Source organism: Dryas octopetala, chromosome 9 (assembly GCF_963921425.1).
Source record: "Dryas octopetala chromosome 9, drDryOcto1.1, whole genome shotgun sequence".
Classification (NCBI taxonomy): domain Eukaryota; kingdom Viridiplantae; phylum Streptophyta; class Magnoliopsida; order Rosales; family Rosaceae; genus Dryas; species Dryas octopetala.
Genome location: NC_141374.1, coordinates 18,842,984 through 18,860,866, shown reverse-complemented (window position 1 = coordinate 18,860,866; position 17,883 = coordinate 18,842,984). Strand labels below are relative to the sequence as shown.

Here is a 17,883-nt window from a genome sequence, read left to right as displayed (position 1 = left end):
GCGATGGCAGGGGGCGACGATAAGGGGAGATGAGGGAGAAAGTGGCAACGGAAGGGAGGGAGATCGAGAGAGAGAGAGATAGATAGAGTATGAAGAAAAAGAAAAAACAGTGGAGCTGCTAAACTGGAGACTCGGGGGGAAAAGAAAGGAAAGGAAAGGAAAGAAAGAAAAAGAAAAAAAAAAAAAAAAAAAAGGAAAAAAATTAAAAGGCTTAGGATTGATTGGGATTTGGGGCCTTTGGGCAATTGTAAAGAAAAAAAATGGTTTGGAGTGTCGTTTAGTTGTTTTTAAACCCTAAACTAGTAAACTATAATATATTTCTATATAAAAAATAATTTAAAATACCCTAAAGGGCTTAAACCCTAATATCATATACCAAATCCTAAACAATATAGAATATAAATTATAAAATACATAGGGTTTAGTGTATAAATTATACAGTATAAATAATATACTAATTTTATTTAATAATATTTATCTCCAGCGTGAATTATATTCATCTTATATCACATAAAACCTATTATATAATTTGGTTTCTTCAATGTTTTTATCAATTTCGTAGATAATATGTTAAATAAACACATGGTAAAGTTTCATTCAAAATTTTCGTATTTTAATAACAATTTCCGTCTAATTTTTGTCAAAATTTAAAAATCTTCAAAATTTTCATCAAAATTTTCTCAAAACTCGAAATTTTATTCTTTGGTCTTATATAATCAGTGGCTTCTGAAACATATTCACACACAGAATTGCACACGAAGTACACACACACAAACATTTTCAAAGAGAATCTTTCCGGTCCTGCTGACGCAAGTTTTTATCACCCGTTCAACAACCCCTAAAGGCGACAATGCACAATGAACTAAAGACAAAACCACAGCCAGTTAGAGTTACAAATTTAACAAGGCTACGCTGCAGTGCACTAAGGCTCACAATTGCAACCTGTACCCTCGTCGAGAAAGCGCTGATTTTTCCTGTGGGGGCTCCACAAGGGTTGTTTGTCGTGACCGAATTCATGCTTATCTCGAGTTGCATGAAGGTCTGTAACTCTTGGGTTGCTCTAATACATTTGTAAGGTGGTGAGTTGTAACGGACGGCGAAGATGAGGCCATCTGGAACAAGGAAACAAAGGGATGGTGGTTTCAGCTCTAGAGTGGCCGGACACGTGTTGGTCTCTGCTTGTCGATGCTTTTTGATGGCCTATGCATGTACCATTGAATACACAGGCTCCAAGAGCCCCATTCACTTTTTACACACTATATAAACCCTACTCATCCTCTGCTCACTGCACCCAGATTTGCTTCTTCCTCTCTCTGCTTCTCTCTGTTTTACTTTGCTAGCTTTCAATCCATTTTCCTCATGGCGTCTGTTGATCCACTTGTTGTTGGGCGCGTGATCGGTGATGTGGTGGACTTGTTTGTGCCCACAGTGAACATGTCTGTCTACTTTGGTTCAAAGCATGTCACCAATGGCTGTGATATCAAACCTTCCATTGCCATCAACCCTCCCAAGGTCACCGTCTCTGGTCAACCCGGGGAGCTCTACACGCTGGTCTGCTCTCTCTCTCTCTCTCTCTCTCTCTCTCTCTCTCTCTCTCTCTCTCTCTCTCTCTCTCTCTCTCTCTCTCTCTCTCTCTCTCTCTCTCCTTCTGTGTCTTTGTGTCTCTGTAACCTTGTGTACGTGTGTGTTTCTGTGTGCCTCAAATGATAGATCGATGTTTTGCATGCATGAGTATTTATGTTTAAATTTGTATGTTTCACATGATGATCGTGCCTAATTAGAAGATATATGGTTGGATCATGCAGGTGATGACTGACCCAGATGCTCCGAGTCCAAGTGAACCAAGCATGAGGGAGTGGGTCCATTGGTCAGTTACCTGCTTCTTAATTCTCCTTGCCTTGTTTAATTTTCGTTGAATTTTCTTTCAATTCATATTAATCTTCTTAATTTGTTTGTGATTTCAATCAGGATCGTGTCTGATATCCCTGGAGGAACAAGCCCTGTTAGAGGTAATTCTAAATTAATCAAAATCTCCATAATTTTTTGTTGCAGCTTTGCATGCATGCAACACTGTGACAAATTAAATTATGGCTCTCAAGGATATTATACAAATTAATTTAACATAAATAAATTTATTGATCGAATACAATTAGTAGTCACGATTATATTACATTCTAATTGTTTAGTTGTAAGTTTTATACAAATTAATGCTATATAATTATATATACATGCATAAAATTTGCAATTTGTACCCATTTGTATATGTTAAAAAGTCGTGCAAAAAAAAAAAAAAACCACTATTTCATCCTCATTCACAGGCGTCAAAGCTAGAGAGACTCTGTGGCAACGCTCATTTCCAGGCGAATTAATCAACATGCATCTTTGGCCTCGATCGTAGTTTTCAGACGAATTCTGAATTCCTGAATATGAAGAAGATCTTCAGGGTTACATCACATCATCGATGTCATTCTCGAAAATATGCATATGAGCACTATACCCCTTAAACATCTGTCTCTAGCTGCAAATTGCGTACCCAGGTGTCCCGAATTGCATCGTACCTTTAATCAATTTCTCTCTCTTTTTAAATTTTTTTTTATTGAATTTCTCTACTTTTTTTTCTCTATCTACTTTAACAAAATTAGCAATCTAGTATTTTATTAGCATTATATATTACAATTACTCATATTAAGAAAATAATAATAATTAAATTTCTTCATAAATGGTGTTTTTGTCGCTAGCTAGCTATGTAGCAAAGAGGACACGTGGTTAATCCATAGAGCACCTAGTGATCTTCCTGACACGTATGTGGCACTTGTCAAGGTTTCCTTGTCGATGTGGTAACCGCTTACCATCTCGCTTGCATGTTATAGAGTAATTTTTTAGAGCATTTTTGCTCATTTTCTTTAACTAAATTGTATGCTCACCTCACATCTAAAATACTAACATGTATTTAAAAAACTAATTATGACATTTTCTTTTCAACCCTTTTGCTCTGGTTTTCTTTGCACTTGTCCCTTTATATTATGTCAGCTGGTCCATTTTTTATAAGGTCTATATTTAAAAGAAAGAATAAATGACAGCAAGGTGTTGTAATTGATTCCATCCAAATCAAACATCAAATACCCATGAACATGTGCAGACAACCCACCCCAAAAATTTAAATGATAAAGAAAAATGGTGGGCTTCTAGATGTTCTGGGTTAACTCATGGTTGCAGGTGTTCGAAAGAGAACATGCATGTATGGTTGGAGGAGGGTGAGTGCAGAAGATCGATGGCAATTGTTGCTTAAATCTTTGTTGTGTGTTGTTGCATACAATTTGCTGTCACTTGTGCAGACCAAGAGTTTTTCCCATATTCTGGTGGGTGGTGGGTGATGGAGAGAAAGGAGGAGAAGAAAAAAAAAACAGAGAAAGGGAGAACCGGGTTTTTGGGGGAAAAAAAGGAAAAAAATAATAATAAAATATTTATGGGTTAACTCATGTTAGCTTTTTAAACACTTGACATTATTTTAGATAAGATGTGTTAAAGGGGGTGAGCAAAACTGCTCTCGTAATTTTTGGGTGTTACCGACTTACACCCACCCGGTTTTGTGCTTTTATTAATTCACCTAATATATATATATATTTAATAATATTATATCATAAAAATATAAACCTTTGTTTATTCATGTTATAATATTTAAATTAGTATTTTTGATAAATAAAAAATGCAAATTAATAACACTATGGTTGTCGTGTGCCGGTCACAAATTATTTTTCCATGTGGCATAACTTCTTCTTTTTATTGGTGTAGAAATAGCTTTTGGGTTTTGGAAGTGTCATGTAGAAGCATAATAAGCCATAATAAACTAGCTAGGACTTGATTTCCAAGTTCTTTGAATTCCATATTTTTTTTGGAACAATAATTATAATTACAATTATAGTTTAATGATGAGGTAGTTGTTGATGCAGGAAAAGAGATTCTGCCGTACGTGGGTCCTCGGCCACCAGTGGGAATTCACCGCTACATTCTGGTGCTGTTTCAGCAAAAGGCTCCAATAGGGCTGGTGGAGCAGCCACCCTCTCGTGCCCACTTCAACACTCGCTATTTTGCTGCACAACTTAACTTGGGTTTGCCTGTTTCCACCGTCTACTTCAACTCCCAGAAGGAGCCAGCAAACAAGAGGCGCTGAAAGAATTAATATATTATACATGCATATATAGCAGTCCAAGAGTATAGTTAATAAAGGGTGGAGACTGGAGCGTCTTGTCAATTACTGTGTCTTTTATTAGAGTGTCTTAATTAAAGCTTTTATCTTATTATTATATAATATATGCTGCATGTTGTATGTATGTAGTTTCTAGCTCCTGGGGTTGGAATACTCTTGGGTAGTATTGGGTGTTTGTATGCATGTGGAGAAACTGCATGCCATCACTCTCAAATGTACTTTGATTTTCCTACATATATTTTTATTTTCCTTTTGGATACAAGTAAACAAAGTTTTTGTTGTAAGTTAATTAATTTCTTTCAGGCTGTTTGAATATATGTTGATATGCTTGCTCATTTGTGTAGGATTTTAATCTAGAATTTATTATGGAAAATGAGTATTAATTGGTGTACATTGCAATGTTTAAGGGTAAATAAATAATTCCTTATAAAATAAGGAAGAAATGTTTACTTGTTGTCGTGCTCGTGTTGAGATCTTCAATCTGTGCTCGTGCTCGTGCTTATGGAGCAGCCACCCTCTCGTGCCCACTTCAACACTCGCTATTTTGCTGCACAACTTGACTTGGGTTTGCCTATTTCCACTAGGGTTGAGATTTTTAACCGAAAATCGACTTCTAAACCGCAACTGAACCGATCGGTTTTAGTGTGCATGTGTGAGTTTTTAGTTTGGTTGGACTATAGGGGTCAGAAGCAGTGTGCATACCATCCACCTCGAACCACCAAAACACCCGAACTGCACCGCCTACCAAAACCAATCGAACCCGAGAAGTCGATGACCGACTTACTTTGGTTCAACGTCGGTCCTACTTTATGGCATTCGTCCTCTGTCGATTCGATGTCGGCTTCCTCTAAATCGGTTCGGTTACTGACTGAATCCATGCACCCCTAGTTTCCACTGTCTACCTCAACTCCTAGAATGAGCCTTCTTTGCAAACAAGAGGGCTGAGTGAACCTACATATATATATATATATATATATCAAAGGAAAATGCCGTTTGTCCCAACTATTTTTTCCAACTTATTTATGTTTCTCAACTTACGTATCATCAATTTACTTAATAGAATTTATTTTTTTATTTCTTAGAGTTTTTTTTTTTTTTTTTTTAAGAGTCCAATATAAGAATGTCATGTAAATTGAGAAAACGTTGTCCAAGAGTTAATAAAGGGGGTGGATCTTTTTAATTAATGTGCTTTTAATTAGAGTGTCTGAATTAAGCTTTTATTTTTAATTATGTAATATTGCATGCATAAATATATGCATGTCATATGTATGCATGAGTGTTTGGGTGTTTCTAGCTCCCTGGGGTTGGAGTACTCTTTGGTAGAGTTGGGTGTTTGTATGCATGTGGAGAAACTGCATGCCTCATTCTCATTGCACTTCAATTTTCCTATATATGTATTCTAATTATAACTTATTAATTTGTTTTTTATGATTTAGAATTACTTGAGAAAACTAATATCTTCAAGAGTGATCGAAAATTTAGCATGTTCAGGCATGATCGAAATTGCATCAGAATCAATAAGTCTAAAATACATCGTAAGCTAGCAAAATTAATTTGGAATCATAAAATGAAGCAAATATATGGTCATTAATTTCAATAAGAAATTACGCCAAATTAAGGGGATAAGGTAATGTTAAATGAACTAATTTTTGTTAACCTTTTTTTCTGGAAAAGGGGGAAAATTAATGGACTGGAGTTTTTTCCAAACAGCTGTAAGCCTTGATCGACATCCAAGATGTGTCACATACCCATTTGATCTTCGATCTATCCCAAACTCTGAGACAGCCTCCTCAATCTTGTCATTTACTTACTAAACCCCTATGCATGTTATAACAGAGAGAGATAAAAATCAGTATGATCTACTGTTGAACAGCAAGATATATAGAAAGATAATGTTGGAGTAACATCTTAAGAAACTTCAATAAAATTGACCAAACTAGAATTACTACAAAATGACCAAGAAATCCCAAAGAGATTTCAAGAGACAAACCATCATTTTCACATCATAAGTAGATCCTCGATCATCAGTTTTATAGATGACTCCATCATCTTGACATCATGGGCTTTCTGCCACTTCAGATCTTAACCATCGAGAATAACTGCATGTATATGCAAGAGACTTCTAACAAGGCCCACCACCAAAGCAACATTAATATTATTTTTCTTACATTTTGATTAATCAAATAAACATTTAAAGAAGGCCGGAAAAAATAACTTAAAAAAAGAAAAATAATAATTAGTTATAAAATAAGCAAAAATAATCTGTACATGTTGTTATGCTTGTGCCAAGGTGTGGGATCTATACTCCTACGTACTCGTGCTCGTGCCAAGGTATATACGAGATCCGTGTTCGTGCTTGTGCCAAGATATGATCTATTTTTGAACAACAAGATAGAAAGATAATGTTTGAGTAACATTTTAATTAAGAAACCTCAATACCATTTACCAAACTATAATTACTACAAAATGACCAAGAAATCCCAAGGAAATTGCAAGAGACATACCATCAATTTCACAGCACGGTACGTAGATCATCGATCATCAATTTCATACATGGATCCATCAACTTGACATCATAGGCTTTCTGTCACTTCACTTCCTTAATCATATGCATACGTACATTTAATATCATCCCTTTTAGATAGTGGCAGAGACAAAAAAAAAATTTATAGAGGGGCCAATGAATTCAAATATCTTAATGGGGGCCATCATACAAATTTCTTCTAAAATTTTCAAAAATATTACAAATTTTTTTAAAAAATTGCATAGAGCTACATGTAGGTTGGGAGGCCATGACCACCTCAGGCTCAAAGCTTTGCTTGACCGTCCAGAATGACTGCACATGCAAGAGACCTCAAACAAGACCCACCACCAGGGGCGGACCCATGTTAGGGTGAGTGTAGGCAATTGCCCTCACTCCCCTCTTTTCCCACCCATTACAATATCATGCTTTTTAAATTTCTTTTTTTATGTTTTCTTTAGAGATGGGGACAATCTGTTTGTTGAAATGCCTCGATGAAGGAGCCAACAAGGGCAAGCATCAAGCTAGTCATTTTTTAAAAAACTTTTTGATGTTGTAAACATTAGTCAATGTCTATTGTCTTACCCCACGAAGAAAATTTTTTAGGTCCGCCACGCCCCACCACCAAAGCAACAATATTATTTTTCTCAACTTTTGAATAACTAAATAAACTATTAAGGAAGAAAAAATAACTTAAACAAAAAATGGAAAGATAAATAATCAATCATAAAATAAGAAAAATAATCCGGACTTGCATGTTGTCGTGTTCGTGCTCACGTCATGAATGAATACTTTGCCAAAAAACAAAATTTATAATTATAAGATTTAGGAAAGTACATATTACAAACTAAGACATGCTTAATTGAGTGAAATTTTTTAATTAGATCGTGCTACTTTAAAACTAAGAAAGTATCATATGCACAATTATATGCAAAAACTAGTATTGGCTGGTGCATAGATCGATGGATCTTAATTACGCCTTCGAACAATTAAATGAAGTCTAAGTTTTCATTTCTAACATATATGATATATCAAAAATCCAAAATCTGAAAAACAATCTCGATCCATGAAAAAAAATAATTATAATTTAATTATTGAAGATTCAAACAAGAAAAAAAGGAAAACTTACTCAATACCTAATTTAATTAAATCAATCGATCAATGTAAATCATACTTAATTGGTCGGCCTTATTCTTGTTTGGAATTGTAGAAATTTGGTGCGGTTCTGTTCCTCAGGTGAAGGAGCCTGATGTTGTTGTGTTCTCAGGCGAGGGTGGTGTAACACGTCTACTATGGTAACAACTTTCCATGCATGGCAAACGCTTGTCATGTAGAAACAAATATTAAAGATTCAAACAAGAAAAGAAAAACTTAATTAATACCCCATGGTCATGCATAACGTCTACTATGGTAAGAAACAACTTCCTGCGCAAGCGAGTATCATAAAAAAAACAATTATTAAAGCAGTAATGCTACATTTACCACATTTTTATACCACAATTTCATACCATCTTACATGGCATCCATACATTGGACACTAAAAATTAAAAAATAAAACCTAAAAAAGAAAAAGGAAATACCCTTCCAGTAAAGTAATGACACATCAGGTGGGATACAAATGTGGGAAAAAAAATGTGGGACAACTAGCATTATTGTTATTAAAGATTCAAACAAGAAAAATAAAAACTTACTCATTACTCAACTATGGTCCACATTAATGGTCTGGATCGAATTGGTATGAGCATGACACAAGTTAATAATTTACAGGATAAATTTTTTAGCCCATCATCCAAATTAATATGGCAGGAATGAATACGAACACAAGCATAAAATCATTCCGGACTAATTAAGCACAATTCATATTTTTTTTTTTTTCTCTTTTAAAATAGTTCTCAACGAGAACATATTAAAATTTAATTTTTAAAAAAAAGTAATACAAGATAACATTTCTAAACCTTAAAAAACCAAAAGAAAAAAAACTCATGGGTCGTCATACATTTAAGGCACAAATATGAACACGAATAAGTTAAGGATCATATATATATCAAGCCGATCCTAAATATAAGCCATCTTTGTCAGCACAAAATAAGAATTGGTGTAAAATCTACTATGATAAGAAAGAATTTCCATATATGGTACATATTTGCATGTCATACAAATGCAATTGGTGTTCATATTAAGTGTTTCTATTTTTGTTTAATTAGAAGATCGCTTGAACCTAGTTGATTAACGTTGTTCAAAATCTGAAGGAGGTAGGTGATCGTGTTCTCAATTGTCAAAGTTTTCTAGCTAGGGATTATGTGTGTCATAACACATAATTTTTTTTTTTTTTGGGTCGTAACACATGATTTGAATTTGACATACAGTAAAAATTGGGTAACGCCTACTATAACTTTCCAAGTATGACGAACACTTGTCAAAAGCAATGACATTTCATTAAATTATGATTTTAATATTTTTTGTTTATAATTAGAAGTACCCACTAGAATCTACCCATCTCACCTCACCTATATATACAGCTAACTTGAGTTAAGGCTTATGGCCCAATGAAATTTTGAGCTCTAAAAATGCAATGTGTGGATGAAATTTGAATTAATTTTAGTTTATGTATAAAAGTGAACATTTCAATTTTTTTTTTGTATTCGTGAACATTTTAATTTTAAAAAACAAGTAAACAAAATTAACATGAATATATTAATCAGCCACAAGAGATTAATAGGTGAATAATCAAAATACCCATCCTACCCATATATTAGAAATAAAACTTAAATTCCAAAACCCTTTTCTCTCTCAATTATGTTGAAATCCGATTCTCTCATCTCTGTCTCTGTCTTAATTTGTCTCTGTCTCTCTCTCTCAGATTTTTTTTCTTTATATATATAGACTTTCTCAACAATACAAATCGATGACAATCTAAGGGATAGCCTGACTAGTACCTAAAATTAAATTACAGTATAGCCTGACTAGTACCTAAAAATTAAATTACAGTATTACATACTAATTAAACGAAATGACTTAATTTGATAATTAGGGGCATTCCACTTGTCTTTGCAAATCGATGCCATTTTCGATAAGCTGCTTGTGGCCTTCCCTGTCCTGTTCATCATGATCGATCTAAATAACAATTGATCAGATATATTCGCATGCAACAATGTCTTTACATTGGAATAGAGAGGGAGAGAGAGAGAGAGAGAGAGAGAGAGAGAGAGAGAGAGAGAGAGAGAGAGATGAATGAAACGACATATCTGCGTGGGACCAGTTGCTTGTGCCCGATCGACCGACGAGGATGATGAGGAGGTTGATGTCCATACAAAGCCCCGTCAAACAAACAGTTCTCACTAATACCTCAACTTTGTTGCCTGTTTGACCTTGATTGATTGATCCTTAAATCATTTATTTTCTTAATTTGACTTGCTTCGAATTATTATGATTAAATTAAAAACAAAAGTGTGCTTTATTAGAACCGGCGCAATATATATGTATGGAGAATATGTACTATATATGTATAGAAGTTAATCAAGGTCGAACAGACAACGAGATAAAGATATAAAGTGCAAGAGACTGTTCAGTTGACAAGGTTAGCATGGAAATCACTCACCGATATATACATACTTTGCATCAACAAGAATGATGTATTCCAACTCAAGCTATTCATTCGATCAGGAAATTGAAGAGAAGACGCAGATCATGGTAATGAAGACAGGTCGATATATTTAAAAGGACTGCAAGCTAGGAGACTTGAGATATCGATGGTCTGGATTGGGTTGTCCACACTTGCCTTTTTATATATACCGGCCGGCCGGTGAAAGATAAATAGATATATAATGCATGTCAGCATGTGTTACGTACCTATCTAGCTACCAGACTAGTCCTGTTAACATTGACCTTCAGGTGTGTGCATGTGTCTGTTTTTGTTGTGTTTGTGTTTGAGAATGGGATATATGAGGAGGGTGGGGGGTGATGACTGATCAATGAACCAAATTAATTAAGCTAGCTTGAGGCTTGAGGGTAGATGGGATCCCATAGGTGTGTCCTGTGGGTGTTGAAGAGTAAATTTAATTATAATTATTATTTTTAAGTACGGTTATATTTTGTCCTACCTACCCTCCATATATACGACCAACCCTACCTTTCTCATTAATAATATAGTAAATTTGACAAAACCCCTTCAAACTCTTTTTTTTTCCATAAAAACTCATGTGATTTACCTTTTGCCTCACCCAATTTCCATTTCAAGCCTTCATGAGTACTTAAAAATTCGGAATTTTATAAATGCCCTTAACACATACGTTAAAACCTTTTTGCAACATTATATTTTGTATTTGAAAACATCTTGTTTTCCTCCTTAAATCTTGGATTTAAAATGTCATTGTATTCAATTTTTGAACATTTCATAAATAGACTTCAAATTTGATTGAATCATGATATATGATTTTCTGTACCCTAGCTATATATTGGGCTTGTAGTCCAGATTTCTAGGTACTCGATCTGCTCTCTTGCATTAATTGATCTGATTTTCTCCAGCCTAGCTATATCTTTTGTAGCTCTTCATTAATCATAAAAGATTATATATTTAGCTAGCTAGCTAGTGTTACTTGGTTTCAAGATTGAAAGGATAGTTCATCAGTATAAGGCTATATATACATATATTATATACCAGGGCCCTTTCAATAAGGGATCCCTCATTTAGTGTTAAATGAGGGATCATCTTGTGGGGCCCACACGAGTCGTTTTGTGTTAATCCAAACCGTTCATTTTTTGCATCTCCATTGATAGATCATCCCTGCAAAAAATCAACCAAATCGGAAATCGTTTATTCGTTCGATTAAGCGGTCAAAGTTTAGGTGTTTATAGAGGAATTTGTTGTTCGTCCATTTGTTTTAAACTTTGACCACTTAAACAAACGGCTAAACGATTTCCGATTTAGCTGATTTTTTGCAGAGATGATCTATCAATGAAGATGTAAAAAATAGACGGTTTGGATTAACACAAAACGACTCGGTTGGGCCACACAGGGTGATCCCTCATTTAACACTAAATGAGGGATCCCTTATTAGAAAGGCCCTGTATTATATATATATATCTATATATATATATATACCGCCTTAATGTCTAGGTCTCCTCTCTTATTTTCTAGGATTTGGCTAGCGAGCTATGTTCTATGTGTAGGCCTTGCTGCCCTGGTAATAACAATAGCAAATCACATAATTAAGCTATTGATTAATCTAGTTAGTGACCCATCATATATAATTAATTAATCCAATATATATTGTTTCTATCAACTAAACTCTTAGTCTAGTGTATATTTTTTTTCTAATTGTGAAATGGGTCTCAAGTTCGATTCTCGATTAAAAAAAAGTGTATATTGCTTATTTTAAACACTATTTCCTTGGAACTATATATAGTGCCTCCCTATAAAGCTAGCTGGCTACCACCTACCAAAAGGTCCAAAATAGCTTGATGATAATTCAACGGTATGTACCATGCATCTTGAATAATGGATGGTCACCTTATTAAGTAGCCATATTATGAGAAGATTAGCACAAATCAATACCAAAAAAATCATCTGATCGAACATTCGAAACTTCCATATTATTACTTCCTTATTGGGCATTTTAAACAAATGAATTAAGAAAAAAAGCAAAATTTTCTTGTACATGAAGAAGATTGAAATTTTTTTGGAGTTCAACCAACCAATTAAGCAAGAAATTAGGGCAACTAACTTTCCATTTATATATGTCAACTATAAATCCCAGATTAAATTTTTCAAAGAGGAAGAACAAACGGAGACTCATAGTTACATTGAATATATTACCATTGAGATTGGAGACAGATAGAAGAGAATATATAGAATACATTTATAAGAATAAGATGAGTCTCTGATCTTCTCTGCTATGCTACTGTATTAATTAAAGGGTTAATTTAACTTCATAACTGGTATGGACGAACTATATATAATATACCGGATTACATTGAAATTGTAATGTAGTCGAGGCTTTTCTTGATGTGTAGCAGAAGATATATCGATAATTAAGTTCTGGGTCGAATACACAATGAAACAAACATATATAAAGTGCAAGAGGTTGTTCACTTGACAAACGCTTTACCAAGCCTTGTACCTAAAATTTAAGAAAGCAACTGGACCTGGGCTAAAGTTTAGTTAATCAAGGCCTAAGGCCTAAGCCTAGCCTATTGAATGCCATTGGATTGGCCCATAACTGTTTAGTACCACACGTGATGATGCGATGTATGAAATTGATTTGTCCTTTTCCCTTTACTGGGGTTGGCCCGGTTATAGTTTGTCCTTATTAGCAAATTACAATTTAATACCTCAACTTTACATGTTGTTTCAACTTAGTACCCAAACTTTAAAAACTTGCAAAAAAGTACCTCAACTTTCATTTTGTGTCAATTTAGTACCCCAACTTTGAAAACTTACAAAAAAGTACCTCAACTTTCATTTTGTGTCAAAATAGTACCTCCGTTAGTTTTTCTGACAAAGTTGCAGGGGTATTTTTGTCTTTTCCTTAAATTTTAAAAATAAATTTTTTTTTTGAATAAAAAAATTTCTTAAAATTTCATAAAATAAAAAAATAAAAAAAATTTCCCCAGCCCGCCCCCACCCAACTAAAATTGAGGGGCGGCGCTCGGTAGGGCGGGGGGGGAGGGAGGTGGGTCGGGGCTGGGTGATAGGGGGAGGTGGGTTAGGCTTGGGTGAGGGGGAAGGGGTGGGTCGGCACTGGGTTGGGGAATGGGGTGTGCGAGGTGGAGGCGGGCTGGGCTGGGGGGTGTGACGGGGCTGGGGCTTAGGGGAGGGGGTGCAACGGCGGTAGGGGGTGGAGGGTGCGACGGCGCTGGGCTTGGGGTGAGGGGGTGCGGGCGGGCTGGGGAGCTGGCTGGGTAGGGGCGGGCTGGCTGGGTGGGGGCGGGCTGGGCTGGGGAGGGGATGGGTGGGGGAGTGGTGGCTGGGTGGGGGAGGAGGAGAGGAGAGGAGGGGAAGGGCTGAGTGGGCCGGGGATGAGAGGGGGATAGGGGTGGGCAGGGGGGAGGGAGGTGGGTCGGGGCTGGGCGGGGGGAAGGGAATTTTTTTATTTTTTTAATGAAATTTTAAGAAATTTTAAGAAATTTTTTTATTAAAAAAAATTATTATTTTTTAAATTTAAGGAAAAGACGAAAATACCCCTGTAACTTTGACAGAAAAACTAACGGAGGTACTATTTTGACACAAAATGAAAGTTGAGGTACCTTTTTGTAAGTTTTCAAAATTTGGGTACTAAATTGACACAAAATGAAAGTTGAGGTACTTTTTTGCAAGTTTTCAAAATTGGGGTACTAAGTTGAAACAACATGTAAAGTTGAGGTACTAAATTGTAATTTACTCTATTATTTTTGTTTGATAGAGAGAAGAATAAAGATTATATTATGAAATCGATTCAAACTAATTAGAAGATTCAAAAGAAAATATTAAAAAAAATTAAATAGTAAAAATTTGTAGCTCTAATAGTTAAAAGCATTCACTTTCTATCAAAGTTCTGAGTTCGAATCACCTTTTCTAAAATTAAAGGAAGAAAGAATACATTGAATAGATATATAAAGGCTTCTGATAATTAAGCATATTTATATAATAATATTAGGGATTAATATCATTTTTTTTCTAGACTATTACACTTATCAGTTTGGTTCCAAGACTTTTAATTTAAAAAAGAGCAAATTACACGTAGGTATCTTAAGTTTACCCTATATTTCAAATTAGTACCTCAAGTTCAAAAAGTTGCAAGTCAATACCTCAACTTTCATTTCGTTACAACTGCATACCTCCGTTAGATTTTTCGTCTGAGAGACCGTTAACCGCCTACGTGGCACACTGATCGATGTGACTTTAAAAAATACCACATAGACAAAAAATTTAAATTATAAAAAAAAAAAAACATTTATTCTCTCATCTCCCTTTCTCAACCGCCCCCACCCCTGATTCTCTCTTCTCTGCCTTTCTCAGCCGCCCCCTCATTCTCACTTCTCTTCCTCTCTCAATTGCCCCCCCCCTCGATTCTTTTTTTCTCTCAGCCTCCCCCCCGATTTTCTCTTCTCTCCCTCTCTCAGCCGCCCCCTCATTCTCTCGTCTCTTCCCGCTTCCTCCCTCTACCTACACTTGCCCGGAAAATTGTTCGAAAGTAGACCCAAGAGGGGTGGTGGTTGTGGGTTTGGGGTGGTTTGGGTTGTGGTTCGGCAGCGGGGTCTGGGAGGGAGGATGGTTGTCGAGTTTTGGGGTTTCGAGGGGTGGGTTGATTTGTGTGGCTGGGAGGAAGGAGGGTTCGCGTGGGTCTCGGGTGGTGGTTGTGGGTTGGGGTGGTTTGGGTTGTGGTTCAGCAACAGGGTCTGGGAGGGAGGAGGGTTGCTTAGGTTTTGGGGTTTTGGGTGTTGGGTTGATTTGTGTGGCCAGGAGGGAGGAGGGTTGGGGTGGGTTTCGGGTGGTGGTGGTTGTGGGTTGGGGTGGGTCTCGGGTGGTGACTTGTCGGTCTCGGGTTGTGGTTTTGAGTTGCAGAAGCACAATAGAGGGATGAGGGTTGATTTGTGTGGGTCTTGGGTGGTGGTTTTGGGTTGTGGTTCGGCGGCGGGGTGTGTGACTAGGAGGGAGGAGGGTTGCTCGGGTTTTGGGGGGTGGCTGTTAGGTGGGGAATAAGAAGGGGTTGCTGGGTGGGGAAGAAGAAGAATGAGTTGTGGATTTTTTGGGTTGATTTTTGTTCATGATTTTGATTGATTTTTTTTATGGTTTTTTATTGATTTTTTGTTTGTTTGTTTGTTTTTAATTGAATTATTGGTTTTTTTTTTTTTGTTTATGTGGCCTTTTTGAAAGCCACGTCAGTGTGCCACTTAGGCAATTAACGACCTCTTAGATGGAAAATCTAACGGAGATATGTGGTTGTCATGAAATGAAAGTTGAGGTACTGACGTGCAAATTTTTAAATTTGAAGTACTAAGTTGAAATATAGAGTATACTTGAGGTACTTATGTGTAATTTGCTCTTTAAAAAATTAAGGACCCTAACTTTTTCAATTTTGCCAATTGAGGTTATTCCGTCAATTTACACATTTTTCATCCAAATTAATTTCCGTTTGCATAGCACCATGTACCAATCAGGTTGGGTCCTTCTTTAGGGCAAAATGGTCCCTTCCATTTAGATCTTACCATTTTCCTCATGCTCCATTTTTTCCTCTTTCATTTTTCACTAAATTTGGATGAAAAATGTATAAATTGATAGAATAACCTCAATTGACAAAATTGAAAATGATAGAGTTCTTAATTTTCTAAATTAAAAGTCTGAGAACCAAACTAATACAAGTTTAATAGTCTGTGGAACAAAATATCATTAATCTCATAATAATATTATGAAAATACGTATTACGCACTAGCTAGTTTAATTTACCTAAATTTGATATTTTATTAAGTTATGTAATTGATGATATTGAATGGTAGATAGAACTACTAGGTAGCCCACACGCAGTCATGCATACATATACCCCTTCTGCTTGGTCAAGGTATATGATATTCCTTACTCTTTAGAGCTAGCTAGAAGCCTAGCTAGAAACTTACACGTACAAACTGTATCGATCATCACATGCATGCAACAACCACCAATAATTTGATCGATTATAATTAAACTCATCAAGAAACACAATAATTTTCTTATTAACTTCCTTGGTGCCTAACAAATTTTTTCTTCTACTTGTAAGTAATTAATAATTAAATAATTAATTAAGTTATTTTCGGCAAGATTTGTGTTGCAGATGTTGCAGATAATTATAATTAAGATTGGAAACTGAGATGGCATTTTAATGAGTTATTTTTCATGATTGTCAAAATCACGAGTAGTTGATATGTCTGACTGAAAACGTTGGGTGGATTTGGATGTCCCTCAAACGTTAAAAGTAGATATTTTTTAGTAAGTTGTTGGCTTTGTTGCTCCACCACCACCACCCCAACCATAGTGAATTAGTGATTCAGGCTTTTGCGTACAATCTATTTGTCTCCTTTTCAATTTGTCAACGAAGATATAAATTTTACCCGCCAGGACGTACACTTGGCTTTTGCAGGAGTTGCAGCTTTTTAATTGCCCTAGCTAGCTACTAAAATTTAATTGCTGACACTATAAGCTAAGTTAGGGTCCTCGCCCAAATAATAAGATAACTTCAATGACTGAATTAATTTTATTATACTAGACTGCAGAAGTGATATATAAACCAGCAAATTAAATAACTTTTATATGTAATATGTTCACAAGTGGGATGAAAAAAATGTTTTAGGATAACATTTGATATTTACTAATTTACGTATTATAATAGAAGTGAATGAATTTATAGTTTTAATTTATAATATTAATAAATATATACATTTAATAAATTGATTAATTTACTGCAAATTAATTTGTGACTATTCAAAATTTGAGTTTTTATTAATTTTATTTATACTAGCCCCTTCTCATGTGTTAATTGACATTTTGTTTTTGTATTTTTTTTTCGTTGTTTAATAACTTTCCACCACTCTCTCCGGTCTCTAGATTTTAAGGTGGTGAGGTGTGTCTTTTTTTATTTTCTAAATTTTATTTTAATGATTATATTTGATAGCTATACCCTTAATTATTTATTATGTTGTTAATTTTTATGTTACCCTTCTTTTGAATGAAGGGTATTTTTGACAATTCAATTTTTTGGTGAAGCCTGAAATTAACACCAATTCTTCTTTTGGCTTTATAATAGTATAAAGATATAGGAAAATGATTTTGTGTCCTATTAGGAAACAAAATCTGTGTGCCTCAATCTGATGTGGTAAAATTATTTTGCCACATCATATTAATATAATTATTGTTAAAAAACTATATTACCCAACCAAAATCTAATTTTTAAAATTATTACTTTAGTAATAACAAATCTGTATTGCATCTTCTCCATAATTCAAAGTTATTTCCTTCTAGCTGCAAGGATAACTCTCCAGTTATGTCCAACAATGGATTCTTGATCAATGAATGTTTTTTTTCTTCTTTCATATCTTTGCAACTCAACTCAAATGAATCAACAAGTAAACGTAAAAAATATATATTTGATTAGCAGAATCAATGTTATACGTACGAACTAGAAGTAATTCAAGCATGTATAGTTCA

At 35.2% G+C, this 17,883-nt stretch overlaps 1 protein-coding gene across 1 annotated transcript; it reads left to right on the top strand.

Moving 5' to 3' along the window:
* Nucleotides 1–1,359: 1,359 nt before the first annotated feature.
* On the top strand, nucleotides 1,360–4,171 carry E12A11 (PEBP (phosphatidylethanolamine-binding protein) family protein). Its single transcript, XM_086257263.1, has 4 exons — nucleotides 1,360–1,551; nucleotides 1,806–1,867; nucleotides 1,969–2,009; nucleotides 3,951–4,171. The coding sequence occupies exons 1-4, from the start codon at nucleotides 1,360–1,362 to the stop codon at nucleotides 4,169–4,171; spliced, it is 516 nt and encodes a 171-aa protein (XP_086113389.1).
* Nucleotides 4,172–17,883: the final 13,712 nt, after the last annotated feature.